The sequence below is a fragment of the Heptranchias perlo genome, chromosome 6 (genome assembly GCF_035084215.1).
Source record: "Heptranchias perlo isolate sHepPer1 chromosome 6, sHepPer1.hap1, whole genome shotgun sequence".
Classification (NCBI taxonomy): domain Eukaryota; kingdom Metazoa; phylum Chordata; class Chondrichthyes; order Hexanchiformes; family Hexanchidae; genus Heptranchias; species Heptranchias perlo.
Genome location: NC_090330.1, coordinates 35,697,970 through 35,718,965, shown reverse-complemented (window position 1 = coordinate 35,718,965; position 20,996 = coordinate 35,697,970). Strand labels below are relative to the sequence as shown.

Below are 20,996 nucleotides of genomic sequence, written 5' to 3'. Positions count from 1 at the left end.
ATTTTCTTGTACGTGACATCCTTATAAACTCCACGTTCATATGTCAAGAAGTGCAGCTTGTTTCTCTACTCATTTTTCACCTTTAACGCAAGACTCCTGTTGTACCTGTGATCCCCTGTTAGGTTTAGTTTCAGTCTGTATATATGTTTGTGGCTACCAGTGACCTCAGCTCCATGTATGCATGTATTATATTTCAAAGTGAAAATATATGCTTAGTATCTAATGGTCTATCATTTTAATGCATACTTATGCAGACTGTCCACTAACATGGTGCATTAATGTAGTGTTATACTTCAAGGTATATGTTCTGCCGTGAGATTCTCCACATGAAAAATACCCAATCTTCACGAAAGGGAGGAAAAGTTGCATAATGCAGTGCGTTCATATGCTTTTCAGCAACCCGTTAAGGATACCATTTTAAATCTGCCTGGGAACAAGTGTTCCACCCACCCCCTCAGTCAAGGAACGATGCACAACTCAGGGAGACAATGAAGAAATCACAAATTGGGAGGGGGATTCATTTGATTTACCTGGAAAGTGTTCTGGACTTGTTAAGTGCTTTGCTAATCACCAAAGAGGGTGCTGACTGTCGTCTCTGGGCCAGACTCTTCATTTTCTGCATAAAGAAGAGAAAGATAACAATGATTCATGCAGATTAACTGTATCTATTTGTCCTCAACTACATTCTTTACTAAGAAAACCACCAAAGTTCATAAACTAATCAGCATTAACAATTCTAACAATACCAGGCCTAGCAGCCCCATGGACTTAGTTATAGCAATAGTATCTCAGTCAGATCAAAGAGTTTTGTTAGTTTTTATACAAGCTGCTGGGTGGAGCGTGTTAAGCAGGAGGGGTTGTTCAATGGTCCTGAAGGAGTCAGCCTGTTACCCAATGAACAATGTTGCAAAGGACCTTATGAAGAATAAGTGTAAAAAATTGAAACACAAAGGGAAAAAGTGCTGTTCTTGAAATCTTTAAAGTGTTTAAAATAAATTGTGATAACTTCATGCTGTGGGCTGAAGGCATGGCCACTGTGGTTAATTACACTCCACAAGTCCTGATTAAGCCCAGTCATTCAACTACCATATCATGGCAAACAGAAAATATTATTCTTTAAGAGTACAAGTGCCAAAACATCTTAACAAGTGCTGAGGATGCCCCTCCACTGTAGTTGACAGGGCCCTTGACCATGTCCGTCCCATTTCTCACACTTCTGCCCTTACCCCTTCCCCTTCCTCCCAGAACCATGATAGGGTCCCCATTGTCCTCACCTTCCACCCCACCTGCCTACACATTCAACGTATCATCCTCTGCCATTTCCGCCACCTCCAGCACGATGCTACCACCAAACACATCTTCCCCTCCCCTTTCAGCATTCTGAAGGGACCACTCCCTCCACGACACCCTGGTCCCCTCTTCCATCACCCCCAGCACCTGCTCTCCTCCCCATGGCACCTTTCCGAGCGAGCGCAGGAGATGCAACACCTGCCCTTTCACCTCCTCAGTTCCCACCGTCCAGGGCCCCCAGGTGCAACAGCAATATACCTGTACTTCTTTCAATTTAGTATACTGTATTTGCTGCTCACAATGCGGTCTCCTCTACATTGGGAAGACCAACCTCAGATTGGGTGATCGGTGTGCTGAACACCTCCGCTCTGTCCACATGCGTGACCCTGAGCTGCTGGTTGCTTGCCATTTTAATTCCCCGTCCCACTCTGACCTCCCTGTCCTCTGCCTCTTGCACTGTTCTAATGAAGCTCAACGGAAGCTTGAGGAACAGCATCTCATCTTTCGATTAGGTACTTTACAACCGTCTGGACTCAACATTGATTTCAATAACTTCAGATCATAACCATTGGTCCCATTTTTTTCAGACAGCAGGTGCTGGTAATGGTTCTGCTATTGCCATTTACAGCTCCTCTAGACCCATCTTTTGTTTCTTTACTTGTCCCATTACCACCCTCCTTGCCTTGCACCATCATCCCTTTTGTCATTTAATTACTCCTGCCTCCACCCTATCACAGATCTTTTGTCCTTTCCTCCCCCTGCCCTTTCCCTGACCCTGTACTTGCTTAAAAACTGTTTAATCTTCAACTTCTTCCTGTTCTGATGAAAGGTCATCGACCTGAAGAGTTAACTCTGTTTCTTTTTCTACAGATGCTGCCTCACTTGCTGAGTATTTCCAGCTTTTTCTGTTTATTAGCAAGTGCTATTATTTACGGAGGGTTAATAGGTATCTAAGATAAAATAATATTTTCTTTTATAATGAATTACAAAGTATGTCAGAATTACAATTTAAAATAGCTTCCTAACCAGATGGATGCCGTATTGAAATCTACATGCCCACGGTCAATATAATATTGACCTCAGTTAGGTCATTAGGTAATAGGTCTGCCTCTCAAATGTGAAAACACATGATAGAAACCTAGCTAGAACCAGCTACCATATTAAGGGAAAGATTTATACTGGATATATACTTGAAAAAGAAAAAATGGCAGGGGTACGGGGAAGAGCAGGGGAGTGGACTAATTGGATAGCTTTTTCAAAGAGGCACGATGGGCCAAATGGCCTCCTTCTGATTCTATGATTTATACATTTCAGAAGAAGAAAGTGACAACATTTGTTTGTCTTCTAGTAAGCTTCTGTCAATTAAGTATGCGGTGGGAACAAGAGTTGTGAGGAAAGGGACTTCTACCTGGAACATCTGTCTTCCTAGCTAATTTAAAAAATCTGGTGCATGGTAGTTTGCCTGGGCTTCTGGCTAAAAGCTTCATAATAGCAACTGCCTGTCCCTCTAGTTCAAAAACACCACAAATTCCCAGCTAAATAACCCCATAACATGAATCACCAGTTCTTCCGGGTAAGTGATTCCATGACTGACAGCATCTGGTGATCTGGCTCAGAACTGTGACAGGCACGATTTTCCTTTTGGGGAAAGAAAATGATGGCAAGGTGCCTTGGTTATGCAGTGCATTAGTGTAGCAATCTTTTATAGTACATAGTGGGAGCTTATGAATAATCACACCTTCTAACTTCTCACATATTGAATTCCCATTCTCAAAGGGGTCATCAGGAAGCAACCTAATGGAGAATAGAAAGCCAGAGGTGCAGTTACACTCGAGCCATCTGGCATATTCGAACAGCTGTTTACTGATCAGCATTGGAGAAGGTCAGGGACGAGGTTTCTTGGCACTCTTTCAGATGGGAATGTTGAATAGTGCAGAAAGGACCAAAGGAGGAGAAAAATAGCTTTAAAAATGAAAGAAATCTGCAGTATAAACCACCTTCCCCTAGATAAATGCTTCAAGAGCTCATATAGTAAGGGTGGGTGAGTGGGTGAGGGAAAGAATTCAATGAAGGGTATTAATCTTTCCTTTAATATGGTAACTGGATCTAGCTGGGTTTCTATCATGTTGCTCCCATTACCTGATTCAGTTGAAATGTTAGAATGAATCTTGTTGTGAGGCTGCTGACTAAAGTGTGTTGTAGAGAATTTTACAAGTCATTTAAAACAGTTTACATTGACAGATGGTAGGGATATTCTCTGCCTAAGCTTGGAGAGGGCCTGTAATAGCATTTCATCACAACTCCAGCTTTATGTGGAAAGATGCTTAATGAATTAATTATCAAAGACTTTTTTATGTGCTAGCTACTACAAAGTTCAATTTGCAAATTACAGGATAGAGCAGAAGAATATAGATATACAGATTGTCAAAAAGAAATAGACAGACTTAACATGGTTTTTTCACAGTCTTTTAAAAACATAACTTTATACTATTTAACATTCAAAAAGTTTGGAATTAAAAGAAATGACTAATATCTAGTGATTAGGCAAATAACAAGCAGCAAATGCTCATCTATAACTAAAATACCTTTATACAATGAAAGTGGCCCATGACCAGTACAAGCATCTTGTGGGGCTATTGAGAATCATAACAGTAGGCAAAGCGCCACATTGCTGAATTGTGTTGATTACTGCCTTACATCCACAGAACTGAGAATCCACATTGAGAATTTTATTCAACAATAATATTAAGAAAAATATTTTCTACAACAAATATGTTGACATTCCCACCAATTTTGCTGATAAGTCCAATATTTATATAGCTTATGGACTGGCCATCATGTAACTGAGGCTTATGTGTAATATGGTCTAGTTTTGTTATATAATATTGCAATGTGACTCTAAGAATCAGCACAGCCATGATGGGCTGAATGTTCTTCTTCTATGCTGTAAATTTCTATGCTTCTATGATGTAGTAGCCTCTACTTCCACAGTTAGGTACTTGTGTATAGGATTGTTGTTTCTGGGATTATCAGTGGAGCTCCAATCACAACGTTCAGTCAGTGCATACAACTCTCTCCATATTATTGTCTGATATTTTCATGTTATGTCTGATTTTTGCTGATGCAAGTTGCTGTCATACATACTTGAGCCGGCACTAGTTATGACTGTCTTTGTGTAAGGTGTTCCTCGGTGACTCAACAACTTATCCGGTAAATAGCTGATCCATTTGGCTGATGGAGTTCAATGTAGGAAAGTGTGGGGTCATCCACTTTGGACCTAAGAAAGATAGATCAGAGTATTTTCTAAATGGCGAGAAGCTAGGAACTGTGGATGAGCAGAGAGATTTAGGGGTCCAAGTACAGAAATCACTAAAAGCTAGTGGACAGGTACAAAAAATAATTTAAAAGGCTGCTGGAATGTTGGCCTTTATCTCAAGAGGGCTGGAATACAAGGGGGTGGAAGTTATGTTACAGCTGTACAGAGCTCTGTTTAGATCCCATTTGGAGACCTGCATTCAGCTCTGGGCACCACACCTCAAAGGATATATTGGCTTTGGAGGGGATGCAGTGAAAATTCACCAGAATGATACTGGGGCTAAAAGGGTTAAATTATAAGGACAGGTTACATAGACTAGGCTTGTATTCCCTTGAATATAAAAGTTTGAGGTGATCTAATTGAAGTGTTTAAGATGATTAAAGGATTTGATAGGGTAGATAGAGAGAAACTATTTCCTCTGGTGGTAGAATCCAGAACCAGGGGACATAACCTTAAAATTAGAGCTAGACCATTCAGGGGTGATGTCAGAAAGCACTTCTTCACACAAAGGGTAGTGGAAATCTGTAACTCTCTCCCCCAAAAAGCTGTTTAGGCTAGGTCAATTGAAAATTTCAAAACTGAGATTGGTGGATTTTTGCCAGGCAAGAGTATTAAGGGTTATGGAACCAAGGTGGGTGGATGGAGATGAGATTCAGATCAGCCATGATCTAATGCAGGCTCAAGTGGCTGAATGGCCTACTCCTGTTCCTACATTCAGACAGACTGGAAGGATTCCAGGTTTGATCCCTGATCTGTGCTGATTTCAGCTGGAGCAGTGTTCGAAGGAAGAATTTGCATTTTTATTAACACCATTCACAACCTCCGTCAAAGCATTTTACAGTCAATGAATTACTTCTGAAGTGTAATCACTGTTTATAGAATCATGGAATGTTACAGCACTGAAGGAGGCCATTTGGCCCATTGTGTCTGTGCCAGCTCTTTGAAAGAGTTATCCAATTAGTCCCATTCCTGTACCCATTCCCCATAGCCCAGCAAATTTTTCCCCTTCCAGTATTTATCCAATTCCCTTTTGAAAGTTATCAATGAAACAATTTCCACCATCCTTTCAGGCAGTGCATTCCAGATCATAACTCCTCTCTGCACAAAAAAAAATCCTCATCTCACCTCTGGTTCTTTTGTCAATCACCTTAAATCAGTGTCCTCTGGTTACCAACCCTTCTGCCATTGGATACAGTTTCTATTTATTTACTCTATCAAAATCCTTCATGATTTTGAACACCTCCATGAAACCTTCTCTGTTCTAAGGAGAACAACCCAAGCTTTTCTAGTCTCTCCACGTTACTGAAGTCCTGCATCCCTGATACCATTCTAGTAAATCTCCTCTGCACTCTCTCTGTCCTTGACATCCTTCCTAAAGTGTGGTACCTAGAATTGGACACAATACTCCAGCTGGGGTCTAACCAGTGATTTATAAATGTTTAGCATAACTTCTTTGTTTTTGTACTCTGTGCTGCTGTTTGTAAAGCCAAGGATATAGTATGTTTTTTTAACAGCCTTCTCAACTTGTCCTGCCACCTTCAAAGATTTGTGTACGTACGCCCACAGCTCTCTCTGTTCCTGCACCCCCTTTAAATTTGTACCATTTAGTTTATATTGCCTCTCCTCATTCTTCCTACCAAAATGCATCAGTTCACACTTCTTTGCATTAAATTTCATCTGCCATGTGTCTGCCCATTTCACCAGTCTGTCTACGTTCTCCTGAAGTTTGTTATTATCCCCCTCACTGTTTACAACATTTCCACGGTTCGTGTCATTTGTAAACTTTGAAATTATGCCCTGTATACCCAAGTCCAAGTCATTTATATATATATCAAAAAGAGCAGTGGTCCTAATACCGACTCCTGGGGGACATCACTGTATATTTCCCACCAGTCTGAAGAAAAAATGTTTACCACTACTCTCTGCTTTTTGTCCCTTTGCCAATTTCATATCCACACTGCCACTACCACTTTATCCCATGGCTTCAATTTTGCTAACAAGTCTATTATGTGGTACTTAGGGGTGCCACAGTTGTCCTCTGTACCTCTGGGTTAGGTGAGGGAAAACATGGCCAGAGTTCTTGCTGATGATAGATATGCCATGACTTCTGCTGGAAGCATCCATATGTAGATGTCAAGTGAGGAAAGGATCAGATTTGGCTGCAATGCTCCCCAACAGTTGAATTGACCGCTGACACTCATGTCAAGGTCCATACGTAAATAATTGTCATTTGGGCGAGCTAAATGTAGAGCGGCCTGCATATTGCAGGAATCATCAACAAGGAATCATCAACAACTGCTTACATTCATATACTGCCTTTAACATAGAAAAACATCCCAAGGCGCTTCAGAGGCTGAAAAATGGACCCCGAGCCAAAAGGAGATATTAAGAGGGCTGACCAAAAACTTGGACAAAGACATGGATTTTAAGGAGGGTCTTGAATAGAGTAGAGAAGCAGAGAGAATTCCAGGACCATAGGACCTAGATGGCCAAAGGCACAGCTGTCAATGGTGGTGCAACGGCATTGGGGGGGAGGGGGGGTTGCACAAGAGGCCAGAGATGGTGGAATGCAAAGTTCTAGGGGGTTGTTGAGCTGGCAAAGGTTTCAGAGATAGGGAGGAGCAAGGCCATTAAGGGATTCAGACTCAAGGATGAGAATTTTAAATTGGAGGCACTGGGGGACCAGGAGACAATGTAGGTCAGCAATGACAGGGGTGATAGATGAGCAGGGCCTGGCACGAGTTAGGTTATGGACAGAATAGTTTTGGACAAACTAAAGTTTATAGAAAGTGGAGGATGGGAGGCCAGGCAAGAAAGCATTGGAACAGTCAAGCCTGGAGGTGATAAAGGCATTGGTGAAGGTTTCAGCAGCACCTGTGCTGAGGCAGGGGCAGAGGCAGGCGATGTTAGAGGTGGGAGTAGGCAATCTTTGTGATGGAGTTGATATGGGGTCGGAAGCTCAACTCAGGTTTGAATAGGATGCTAAGGTTGTGAACAGTCTGGTTCAACTTGACATAGTAGGTGGGGAGGGAAATGGAATCCATGGCAAGGATACATGATTTGTGGCAGGGGTCGAACTCTTCCCAGTACATTTAACTGGAGAAAATAGTGGCTGATTCAAGACTGAATGTCAGACTAGCAGTCCAACAATACAGAGGCAGTGGGCGGGTCGAGAGAGGTGGTGGAAGGGTAGAGCTGATTGTCATCGGTGTACATGTCTTTTAATGATGTCGCCATTGGGCAGCATGTAGATGAAGAAGAGGAGAGGGCCAAGGATAGATCCTTGGGTGACTCCAGAGGTAACAGTGAAGATATGCTCTGGCTACGAATGGATAGGGAAGAGTGGAACTGAAGAACTGTCCAAACAAATACATTCTTAAGCACATTGCCAGAAATCATCTCTTTGATAGTGTTACTGCATTTAAATACCTACATTAATCTTTCATGACCACTTTGCTCCGTAGCAACCATTTTCACAATTTGCGTGTCAATTAAGTTAGCTAATTTTACCTTAATTTAGATAAAGCTTCCATTGGTCTTTCCCTTCTTTGTAATGTTAGAAAAATTCTAGGTTTATAAAATGGTTGCAATCAATTAACAGATTAATATGAAGACAGGTAAAAATAGAAGCTCCAATTATAACTTGGCATGCAAATCGAGCAGGCGAAGGGGTTAGGCGGGTGTGAAGCCCCCATGACGGCGTCGGCGTAAGGCCCAGACAATTTTAACTTCCGGTCTTCATTTCCATGTGGGAAGTCAGACTCTTGCCTGAACTCGGCGGGAATTGCTACCTGGCCAACGAGCGGGAATGAGACTTCTGGCGACAGGAGGCTGCTGCGAAAGACCCAAGAGAACAGTCACTGACATTAAGTGAGGGAGGTGGACGGGTGTCCGGAGTCGATCGTGGTTGGGGTTGGAAAAGGGAAGCCCGGGGCAGGGGAGGCCCAAAGTTACCTTGTGGGGCCCAAAGGACCACTCCTGCTCCTCCTAATCCATAAGGAGACCATAAAAAAAAATTAAATACAGACCTCTTCTGACCCAGATCCTGCTTGCTGCTAGTTTTCATTGGTAGGTCTGGCACTGTGCACAACTTGCATGATCTAGAATAAATTCACGTTGGGGTCCTAATTGTGTTATATTTAAATATTAATGAGGCCCTGCCTGCTCATGGCGGGCGCTCCCACGCTGCTGAAAAATCAACAGTTAAAATGGTGGCAAGCTGGAGCATGTCAGCAATACAGTGAGAAGCGCCCGACCGTCATTTTAACCACCCACCCGCCTCATTCCCGCCGGGCAGGCAGGGTTAAAATAGATCATAGATTTTTTTGAGGAGGAAGGGAAGAAGATATTTGGAGTACAATGTTTAGCTTCAGATGTAGAGTTAGAAGATTCTGTGATGGAATACATAATCCACCAACTTTTTAAAATTAATTCGCAGCATCGGGATGTTGCGGACAAGGCCGGCATTTATTGCCCATCCCTAGTTTCCGAGAAGATGGCGGTCATCTTCTTTATTGATACAATTGAGTGACTTGCTAGGCCACTTCAGATGGCAGTTACGAGTCAACCACGTTGGTGTGGGACTAGTCACATATAGGCCAGTGGCAGGTTTCCTTGCCTAAAGGATATTAGTGAACCTGTTGGGTTTTTACGATAATCTGACAGCTTCATGGTCACAAATATATCTGTAATAATATCAAAAAGAGCAATGGTCCTAATACTGACCCCTGGGGAACTCCACTGTATACTTCCCTCCAGTCTGAAAATCAACCATTCACCACTACTCTCTGCTTTCTGTCCCTTGGCCAATTTTGTATCCACACTGCCCTTTAATTCCATGGGCTTTAATTTTGCTAACAAGTCTATTATTTGGTACTTTATCAAATGCCTTTTGAAAGTCCATATACACATCAACCGCACTACCCTCATCAACCCTCTCCATTACTTCAACAAAGAACTCAATCAAATTAGTCAAACATGATTTTCCTTTAACAAATCCGTGCTGACTTTCATTTATTAGCTCATACTTTTCCAAGTGCCAACTAATTTTGCCCGGGTTATTGTCTCTAAAAGTTTCCCCACCGCAGCTGACTGGCCTGTAGTTGTCGGGTTTATCCATCACCCCTTTTTTGAACAGGGGTGTAACATTTGCAATCTTCCTGTCCCCTGGCACTGCCTCCATATCGAAGGAGGATTGGAAGATTGTGGCCAGAACCTCTACGATTTCCACTTGTACTTCCCTCAGTAACTGAGGATGCATCCCATCTGGACCGGGTGACATTTCTACTTTGAGTACTGCCAATCTTTTAGGTATCTCCTCTTTATCTAGTTTTATCCTATCCAATATCACTACTACCTCCTCCTTTACTGTTACACTGGCAGCATCCTGTTCTCTAGTGAAGACAGATGCAAAGTATTCATTTAGTACCTCAGCCATGCCCTCTACCTCCACAAGAAGATCTCCTTTTTTGTCCCTAATCAGCCCCACCCTCCCTGTGACTACCCTTTTACTATTTCGATGTTTAAGACTTTTGGGTTCCCTTTTATGTTAGTCGCTAATCTGTTCTCATACTCTCTCTTTGTCCCTCTTATTCCCTTTTTTAGATCGCCTCTGTACTTTCTGTATTCAGCCTCGTTCTCTATTGTATTATTAACTTTACATTTGTCATAAGCATCTTTTTTCTGTTTCATTTTAATCTCTATATCTTTAGTCATCCAGGGAGCTCCAGCTTTGGATGCCCTTCCTTCCCCCCTCGTGGGAATGTATCTACTCCGTACCTGAACCATCTCCTCCTTCTAGGCCTCCCATTGTTCAACTACTGTTTTACCCACCAATTTATGATTCCAATCCACCTGGGCAAGATCCCTTTTAGCTCATTGAAATTATCCCTGAATGAAATATGAGGAAATCCAAAGGTAGAATACAATGGGTAAACTTGCCTGATTTTACTGATGGATGAGTAGCCATTTTATTTTATTGCTGGAGATTTCACATCAGAAAGCCTAAAAGGATCACAGGAAGTAATCTTCTACTTCACCTATCAGGTCAGTTAAAATATCATTTTACTTTTGAGTTATTATTTTGTACTTTACTGGATAAAGTGTTCAATTTTGTAAATTTAAGATTTTACAAGCATTTCAGAATTGTCCATATAGTACTGAAACACCAGGCTAATGTGAACTGGTGTTTTTATGTCTTCAGATATAAGGTTTGTTATATTGAAGTTATTTTGATTTTCTAGTGAGAATTGATTTAAGAAAGTATTCAGTTTGTATGCTTAATGCATGCATGCTGACTTCTGCCCTTAGCATCTGGTTCCTGCCAGTCACCAAGGCAAGGCAAGGACAAAGAACAGATGAGTTCCATATGTACACAAAGCATGTTTCCCAATATGGATCCCTGCTAGAAAACAATAAAATTACTTCCAAAGAGGTGATGTTCGAAGCAGGAGGGTTACACAGACACATTTCTACAATGAAGTCAGAGGACACATTAATATAGGGCACTACAATCTTACGTTGTTTATTGCCTTATACAAAATACCATACAATATGCATATATACTACACATACACTTTCATCACACAAAGGGTAGTGGAAATCTGTAACACTTCCCCACCCCCCCCCCCCAAACAGCTGTTGAGGCTAGGTTAATTGAAAATTTCAAAACTGAGATTGATAGATTTTTGTTAGGCAAGAGTATTAAGGGTTACGGAACCGGGTGGCTAAGAAACCGGTCAGCCATGATCTAATTGAATGGCGGAACAGGCTAGCGGGGATGAATGACCTACTCCTGTTCATATGTTCCAATGTTCCTATAGACTGTGCAACAGTCAGTTTTTCAACTTGTCAGAGCTTCGAAAGAAAAATCAACTTTTTTCACTGGGATGGAGGTTAAGATATACTAATCAGATCAGTTGGAAGGTAAAACTCAAAGCTGTTGGAGCCAATTTTTTTTCTCCTATGGTTGGTTGTGCATAAACATGGAACAGAAAAATTTTAAGCTGAGCTGATGGCTTCTAAGAGTCTCAGTTACAGATGTTTTTGATTTAGTGTTTGTCTCTAAACAAGTTGTATATAACAAATAAGCTGATAAAATGGAGCTTTTAAAACTTTGAATTATTCTCAAAAGAATGTTCTACAGCATGCTCAGCTGTTGCTTGATATGATGGTTCATTTCCTTCAAAACTGATTGAAGCTGATTTTTTTTTAGATAAAGGTGGCTGTTTCCTGGTATGAAAGTGTTCTTGGCATTCCTGTCACTGCACTGGTGGAACTGCCAGCATTTAGAAATAATAATTAATTTAAACAAAATACACTGAGATTCCCATATTTAAGTTTTCACTACAGTATACTGCCGTGGTGTGTGGTGTGGATTACTGGTTTGTTTGTGTGTCAAGTTCAAAAAGCAATCATAAAATGTTAAAGGAATGTTGGCCTTTATCTCAAGGGGGTTGGAATTCAAAAGTGAGGAAGTGATGCTTCAGTTGTTCAGAGCCTTGGTCAGACTCCATCTGGAGTAGTGTGTTCAATTTTGGGCACCAAACCTCAGGAAAGATATATTGCCCTTGGAAGAGGTACAGCTCAGATTCACCAGAATTATACCAGGGCTTAAAGGCTTAAATGATGAGGACAGGCTGCATAAACTTGGCTTGTATTCCCTTGAGATTAGAAGGTTGAGGGGTGATCTAATCGAGGTGTTGAAAATGATAAAAGGATTCGCCAGGGTAGATACAGAGAAACTATTTCTCTAGTGTGAAAATCCAGAACAAGAGAGCACAATCTCAAAATTAGAGCTAGGCCATTTAGGAGTGAAATCAGAAATCATTTGTTTTCACAAAGTGGAAATTGAAAATTTGCTCCCCCAAAAGGCTGTGGATGTTGGGCCAATTGAAATTCTCAAGACAAGGATCAATAGATTTTTGTTGGGTAAGGGTGTCAAGGGAAATGGAGCAAAGGCTGGTAAATTGAGTTGAGGTACAGATCAGCCATGATCCAATTGAATGTTGGAACAGGCTTGAGGGGCTGAATGGTCTACTCCTGTTCTGATGTGAGTCACAGTGCCCGGTTATGTTCTGTAACTTAACTGTTTTCTATTTATTTATGTACACATAGTTGATTCCTTTTTGTTACTGTAAAGTAACTGAAGAAAGAGCTCACACCACCTATATCAAAACAGTCAACATTCACAAGCAAATATGAAGAGTGACATTAATAATCAGTAAGATTCCCACTTTCCTATGACTGTTCCTGGAAACCATTGCCTCAAATTTCCTGGGCCGGAGAGGATGGAAAGCCTCATCTCCGCCATGGACAGTCTGGAATTTGGAACAGAACCCAGTTATACCAGGAATCTGCCCCATTTGCCCTGACCTTCTAAATTGCAGTAGAGGTGCCGTGGGCAGATCTTCTGCCATTCCACCACCACCCCCCACCCCAACATCAAAAGGGCATGTTGGGGGGAATTTACAGGCTATCTCAGGAATTCTAATGCCCTTGAAAAGCCTCAGTGGAACTTGCACCAGGCCATTCACCTCTATCAGATTAAAGTAATCAATCTTGGAGGTGATTGATTACCTTTTCTGGAGGCAAATGACTCCTTTTGGAGCTGATTACTGAAAAAAAATCAATTATTTCTCCTGCCCCTTTGGGTCTAGTGGGGCCTCAGGCAGAACGCTGTGGGCCACTGCATCTTACAAGGGTGGATCGGGACGGATGCCGTCGACATGCCTTTGCAGATGGCCCCTGGGTTGGGACAAGATCTCCCGCCTGGAGCAAAGATGGGTTGGGTTCTAGTCCGCCATACTTGTCCTGGTGAAGCAGAGCCACATGAATTTCGGGGCTTACATTTTCGTGCACTTTACTTTTTTTTAATGATAACAGTACATAATGAGTTTTTTTCCAGGAGAAGAAAATAAATCTTTTTAACAGGTTCTAAGGAGCAGCACAGGCTAGAACGTATTCTTGGTGAAAATAATGAATGATCACTTAATATTATTTTAATGGTAAAGCATTAACTCATTTATTTTACCTTTAACCTGTAAGGTTGCATTTAAGTCCATAGACCTACTTCTTGTTTCATATTTAAAGTGTATTTAAGTGGACACACATGCTTAATTGAGGTATGGTTAGAGCTAGTGATTCCCTCTTCATGATGCAACAGTGTTTACATTCCTGAAGTACTGATGAGCTCCATGAAGAGAAACTCCAGTCTCTAAGCAACCTAAATGCAATACACAGAACACTCCTGCACTAACTACTTCCCAAATCCATTTACTTTCTACACAGTAAAAACACATTTCAAAAACATGCATTTTTCATTTAGTGTTGGCAGCCATTAATTGTAATGGAGACTTTTGGCAGTCTTGCATCGCCTTATCCTGATCTCGACTTGCTGCTGGCTGATCATAGAAAACCTCCAAGTATTGAAAGTATTGTATCCTTTGAGTTATTTTTTTTACTTTTACTGATGTGTTGGATATCCTTTAGCACACTGAAATTTATTCTCTTTTCTATTAGGAAAACCTGAAATAGCCACCTTGAAATGGCCCAATTAGAAAGTATACTGCTATTTGCAGTTTCCCTCTATTGTGACCAACTATATAAAGCAGCTTCCCAAAGCAGGTACTGCTATGTAATGCAAAACATCTGCTTTGAAACTTGTTGGGAGTCTGTCCACTAAGTACAAGTTGTTTGGAACCTGGAGTGTTCCTTTAGTTGTAATGATTTGATGAAAGGTTCTATTTATTGTGCAACCCAACTCTACCTTCACACAGATAATTGTAAACAATTTTACAACACCAAGTTATAGTCCAGCAATTTTATTTTAAATTCACAAGCTTTCGGAGATTTTCTCCTTCCTCAGGTAAATGTTCAGGATCTCCTTGAAGCCTACGCATTTATACATATTGAATAATACATGGTGTTTACAGACTGCCCCTGCAACTGCCCGTTGCCAAGGCAATCACCGTGTTCAGACAGAGAGGTGTCATCTGCAGAACCCCCGAATACACATTCAACAAAAAAACAAACAGGGAAAAAAAACAGAGAAAAAAAAACACAGAGAGAGGCAGAAACATCCGGAAGGCAGAGAGAGCCAGCAAATGACCCATTATATTAAAAACAGATAACATTTGTTCGCTGGTGGGGTAACGTGTAGCGTGACATGAACCCAAGATCCCGGTTGAGGCCGTCCTCATGGGTGCGGAACTTGGCTATCAATTTCTGCTCGACGATTTTGCGTTGTCGTGTGTCTCGAAGGCCGCCTTGGAGTACGCTTACCCGAAGGTCGGTGGATGAATGTCCATGACTGCTGAAGTGTTCCCCGACTGGGAGGGAACCCTCCTGTTTGGCGATTGTTGCGCGGTGTCCGTTCATCCGTTGCCGCAGCGTCTGCATGGTCTCGCCAATGTACCATGCTCTGGGGCATCCTTTCCTGCAACGTATGAGGTAGACAACGTTGGCCGAGTCACAGGAGTATGAACCATGCACCTGGTGGGTGGTGTCATCTCGTGTGATGGTGGTATCTGTGTCGATGATCTGGCATGTCTTGCAGAGGTTACCGTGGCAGGGTTGTGTGGCGTCGTGGACGCTGTTCTCTTGAAAGCTGGGTAGTTTGCTGCGAACGATGGTCTGTTTGAGGTTGGGTGGCTGTTTAAAGGCGAGTAGTGGAGGTGTGGGGATGGCCATAGCGAGGTGTTTGTCCTCATTGATGACATGTTGAAGGCTGCGGAGAACATGGCGTAGTTTCTCCGCTCCGGGGAAGTACTGGACGACAAAGGGTACTCTGTTGGTTGCGTCCCGTGTTAGTCTCCTGAGGAGGTCTATGCGATTTTTTGCTGTGGCCCGTCGGAACTGTCGATCGATGAGTCGAGCGTCATATCCCGTTCTTACTAGGGCGTCTTTCAGCGTCTGTAGGTGTCCATCGCGTTCCTCCTCGTCTGAGCAGACCCTGTGTATTCGCAGGGCCTGTCCATAGGGGATGGCCTCTTTGACGTGGTTAGGGTGGAAGCTGGAAAAGTGGAGCATCGTGAGGTTGTCCGTGGGCTTGCGGTAGAGTGAGGTGCTGAGGTGCCCGTCTTTGATGGAGATTCGTGTGTCCAAGAAAGAAACTGATTCTGAGGAGTAGTCCATGGTGAGCTTGATGGTGGGATGGAACTTGTTGATGTTATCGTGTAGTCTCTTGAGTGATTCCTTGCCGTGGGTCCATAGAAAGAAAATGTCGTCGATGTATCTGGTGTATAGTGTTGGTTGGAGGTCTTGTGCAGTGAAGAAGTCCTGCTCGAACTTGTGCATGAAAATGTTGGCGTATTGGGGTGCGAATTTGGTCCCCATGGCTGTTCCGTGTGTTTGGGTAAAGAACTGGTTATCGAAGGTGAAGACATTGTGATCCAGGATGAAGCGGATGAGTTGTAGGATGGCTTCCGGAGATTGGCTGTTGTTGGTGTTGAGTATTGATGCTGTCGCAGCGATGCCGTCATCGTGGGGGATACTGGTGTATAGTGCCGAGACGTCCATCGTGGTGAGAAGTGTTCCTGGTTCAACTGGTCCGTGGGTACTGAGTTTTTGTAGGAAGTCTGTAGTGTCGCGACAGAAGCTGGGGGTTCCCTGTACGATGGGTTTCAGGATGCCCTCGATGTATCCAGAGAGGTTCTCACACAGGGTTCCGTTGCCTGATACGATGGGACGTCCGGGTGTGTTGGCTTTGTGTATCTTTGGGAGGCAGTAGAAGTCTCCCACGCGGGGATTACGTGGGATGAGAATGCGTAGGATGCTTTGAAGGTCATTCACACAGATACAACTTGTTTCCCACTATATGAACCATAGGAATAGGAATAGGCCATTCAGCCCTTCGAGCCTGCTCAGCCATTCAATTAGATCATCTACCTCAACTCCATTTACCTGCCTTTGCTCCATATCCCTTGATACCCTTACCTAACACTATCCAATGGTGCTTTGGAGCACCAACACACAGATGCCAAGGAATGGAAGGATCTCTCACTTTGCTGAGATCCTGATTTCAGATGCCATCACCTAATGTGTGATACTGTTGAGCAGAGACCAAAAGAAAGCATTAGGTAGAAATCATCCCAGAGTCATCTGATGACATGAACAATATTGGTGAAGTTGGTCACTTGTCCATTGTAACAGCCAGAAGTGTGTGTGGCCCTAGTAGTAATGGAGGGTTGAGGGGGTGATAAAGAATAGATCAATAATATAAAAAGAAACTGGTGTGCAACAATTTTCTTTTAAAATTTGGTAGAAAGTGTTCCAAGGAGCGTAGAAAATTGAATAATCATCCAGCCAGAGGGTCATTTCAGTTACCTCCCAGGAGAATTTGTTCTCCTAATCTACGGTACCGCTATTGGAGAAGATTAAGGGATATAAAATTAGTGGGAGGGTATCAAATTGGATTAAAAACTGGTTTGAAGGAAGGAAGCAGAGAATAGGATTAAGGTCAGTTTCTCAGAATGGATGACAGTGGGCAGCAGTGTCCCACAGGGATCTGTTCTGGGAGTGCTTCTGTTCAGTGTACATCAATGATTTGGATTCTGAGCTAGAGGGAGTGGTGTTCAAATTTGCAGATGATACTAAAATTGGAGGCATAAATAATTCTGAGGACCAAAGGAAGCTTCAAGGGGATATTAATAAGGTGATGAAATGAGCAAAAGAGTCAGATAGAATTCAATGTCAGTAATTGTGAGGTGTTAAATTTTGGTAAAAAAACTAAAGTAATAATTATACCCTTTGAATGGGGAAGAGCAGAGAGATTTGGAAGTTCAGGTTCAGACATTAAAAGCAGCAGTGGATAGGTCATAATAAAAAAAATAATGGAATACTGGGATTTATGGCAAGAGGTATAGAATATAACAGTCAAGATATAATGGTGAATCTATAGAAAACCTTAGGACTACAGTTGGAATACAATGTGTAGTTCTGGGTTCCACACAGACTTAGGTTTATCAAAGATGTTGAGGCAATAGAGTGCAGCACAGATTCAATAGGATATTGCCTGGTATGAGGAAATGCAAATATGAAGAACGACTTGTAAAACTGGAGTTGTTTTCATTAGAACAGAGGAGATTAAGGGATGATTTGATAGTGGTATTTAAAATGATGTAAGGATGGGACATAGTAGATAGAAACTGACTCTTTCCAATCACTGAGTGATCTAGAAGAAAGGGTCATAGAGATAAGATTACATTCAAGAGATTTAGGACAGATAATAGAAGAAACTTTTTTTTATAGAGGGTTCTAAATGGAATGGTTGGGCTGCACGGCTTGTTTCCCATGTTGTAATTTTTGTAATTCTATAAAGGGGCACATTTATGCTGATGTGAAGAACGTTAAAATTTCTTGAAAAAGTTGTCATTCATATCAAAAAAAGATTCTATTTGTTTCAGGATAATTATTTTAGAAACTTTTTATGGAGCAACTATTGACAAACTAGTCCAACAGGAGGTGAAGCAATGGTAAGCATCCAGCAGTGCGTTGCCTCATACTGTCCAGTCTCTGCCAGGCTTATGTTTACAATCCACCTCTAATGAGATAGTTTACAATTCTCAATCATTGAGCCCAGTCAAGTGTTTCTATCAGCTCGCAGTTTTCATCGGTGACTTTATTGCTCAGATGACCATGTGTTTCACACAAATCAAATAATGCAATTAAAAGGTGAAACATGAAATTACTTTGTGATTATATTCTCATAGTATTTATAATAAAACCCTACATTTATTACGTCAATAGCCTCTCTCCAGCAAGCACAGGCATGCAAACACGCACAAGCTTACAGACCCACACATCATTTTACCAGCAGTAAAACACTGACTGGTAGATTTTTTGGTTTTTACATTATTTTTTAGGTTCAGCATCACAGACCACTTCCATATGCAACATAATGCTCCCTATTGTACTTGCTCAATATCTAGATAAATGTAGTGAGTCCAGGGGTCAAACAGAAACCCTTATCACTATATTTTGGCCAGCTGGATAGTTCATGTACTGCTGCGTAGCAAGGGAAAAGAAACAATGAGTTATATAATTAACTATAACTCATCAGGAGATGGAAAGAAACACAGCCTTTCTCCTGCCCCAACACCCAATATAAAAATGAACCTCAAAACAATGTCCTTGATTAGTCTTACATGGCAGTTTGTTACCATGGAGTCTCAGGCTTGCTCTATCTTTTGACAGCCTCAGACTAACTGCTGACAGACAGAAAGTCAGCCTCAGATATACCATTCAAAATCCTTTGAAGATGGATCAGAACAAACGTTCTTATTAAAAAGTGTATCTCTCAGAACCACATTAGGTGGCCAGACAAAGAATTTGAGAGTGTTTTTCCACACAATTACAGCTGCCAATCAAACAGATAGTTCAAAAAGATCCACGGGATACTAGTCTTCGAACTGAATGGCTTAGCCCACCCTACCTGAGGCCAAATTACCCTGTTGCATCCGATTAGTGCTGGAACAATCCAATTGTCACCTGTTTGCAACTGCTTTTTGGAACACAATGGCCCAGACCATCAGTTACAGAATCACCGGTTCAGATGCAGGTCTCACTGATGCCCATAAGGACAGCCAGCCTAGGTGCTGGGCTGTTTTTTTATCCAATGGGTTGGCTTTTTTCTGTACGGTACCGTGACCCGCAAGACAGAAGCAGATAACAGCCAAAAATGCTGCATTTTTATTGCATAACATACACACTGTGTACTTTACCAGCTGTCAGCCCTGACACACACACACACTGTGCTCACTGGCCATACAGCCCTCAGACACATGGACAGACATACCAGAGGAGTTTAAAATTCTAAATATTTGGTTTTGCGTCAAAGTTTTAATTGGCATCAATATAACTGCTGCTTACACCAAGGGCTGGCAAAAACAGCAGTCTTGTTTTAAGGTCAGAGGACTAGGGCCCGCATTCTGCTGTGACCTTTCCCTAATCCCAGCCTCAACCAGGTGAACGGAACACATTTATCTCGTAAACACCAATACAAACCAAAACAGTAAGACGGAGACAACTCACTTTGGGCAATATTCGGTTAAGTGAACCACAACAGAACAATCATATACAAATAACAATTACTTTCACATTGCCCAGAACACATTCCCCGATCTTCTCTAAAGAAAACTGGATGCTGGCTCCTATTCTGTGAGCAACAGCGTTTCCACAAAGCTGCACATTTTGTACACAACTGTTTAAAATCGCGGCTACCTTTTTCTCTTCTATCCCTCCGCAGCCCGAAATTCGAGTTTCCCCCGTCAGGGAAGAAGATCGGCTCTGACCAATGTTATCCTGTTGAGGCGACATAGTTTGAAGATGTGTAATTCCTTAATCGGTCTCTGAATTCATTACACGGACAAGACAGCTATTCACCAAACCAGGAGCTGAGATTGTCGGTGCTGCAGCTAACGGGAGCTTCATTCGGATGAGACGGAGTCACACACATACAGCGAGCTGCCTGTTAATAGTCTCGGCAGAAGTTCCGAGATGCCTGGCTATCTGAAGATCTTGTTATTAAATAAGCTTAGTTAAAGACAGCGTCATTGCTTTACCATGGATACTACTCCTCCCTGGTCCAAGTATCCAAGCTCTGGGTCTTAAAGACCCACGGGTTACCTGTACTGCTACGTGCAAATATCAGATGAGCGTCTCTGCTTATTCTACATTTTCTATCATTTCCACACCGCCTGAGGAAGGGGAAAGCCCCCGAAAGCTTGTGGGATTAAAAATAAAATTGTTGGACTATAACTTGGTGTTGTAAAATTGTTTACAATTATTCGACATTTGGATAGTCGCTGTCTACAGGTCCTGTCAATCACAGCTCATTCCTTACCGGGTCACTCCTGTTCTGGTTACAAAAGTAAAACGACAATCGCTGCACCGAACACGCTACTCCCTCTCTATTTTCTTACAACACCAGGTTATAGTCCAACAATTTTATTTTACAATCACAAGCTTTCGGAGATTATCTCCTTCGTCAGGTGAGTGAGTGAAAGGTTCTCAAATCGCATATCTTATATTAGGCTGGGACACCATCACACCAATCAAAGGTGTCGTTGGTGTTCAGATAAGTTCCGCACCCATGAGGACGGCCTCAACCGGGATCTTGGGTTCATGTCACGCTACACGTAACCCCACCAACAAGGGGAAAAAAAAGTTATCTGTTTTTAATATTCTCTCTCTCTCTCTCTCTGCCTTTTGGGTCTCTTTCTCTCTGTCTGTGTAATTTGACACAATGTGTATTCAACATACTGGGACCTGCTGTTTTCCGTGGCTAACCTGCCTGAACACCAACGACACCTTTGATTGGTGTGATCGTGTCCCAGCCTAATATAAGATATGCGATTTGAGAACCTTTCACTCACTCACCTGATGAAGGAGA

At 42.2% G+C, this 20,996-nt stretch overlaps 1 protein-coding gene across 2 annotated transcripts in view; it reads right to left on the bottom strand.

The window, feature by feature from the left end:
• arhgap20 (Rho GTPase activating protein 20) overlaps positions 1-20,178 on the bottom strand; it is a 109,319-nt gene extending 89,141 nt beyond the window's left edge. The window contains exons 1-2 of one of the 2 annotated variants that reach the window (XM_067986109.1): positions 19,826-20,178; positions 531-616 (exon numbers count right to left, since the gene is read on the bottom strand). In XM_067986109.1, coding sequence (XP_067842210.1) covers positions 531-616; positions 19,826-19,921 — 182 coding nt within the window. In that variant the 5' untranslated portion in view covers positions 19,922-20,178. Of the gene's footprint in view, positions 1-530; positions 617-4,434; positions 4,549-19,825 lie in introns of those variants that run through there. The other variant, XM_067986110.1, reaches the window with a different exon arrangement.
• Positions 20,179-20,996: the final 818 nt, after the last annotated feature.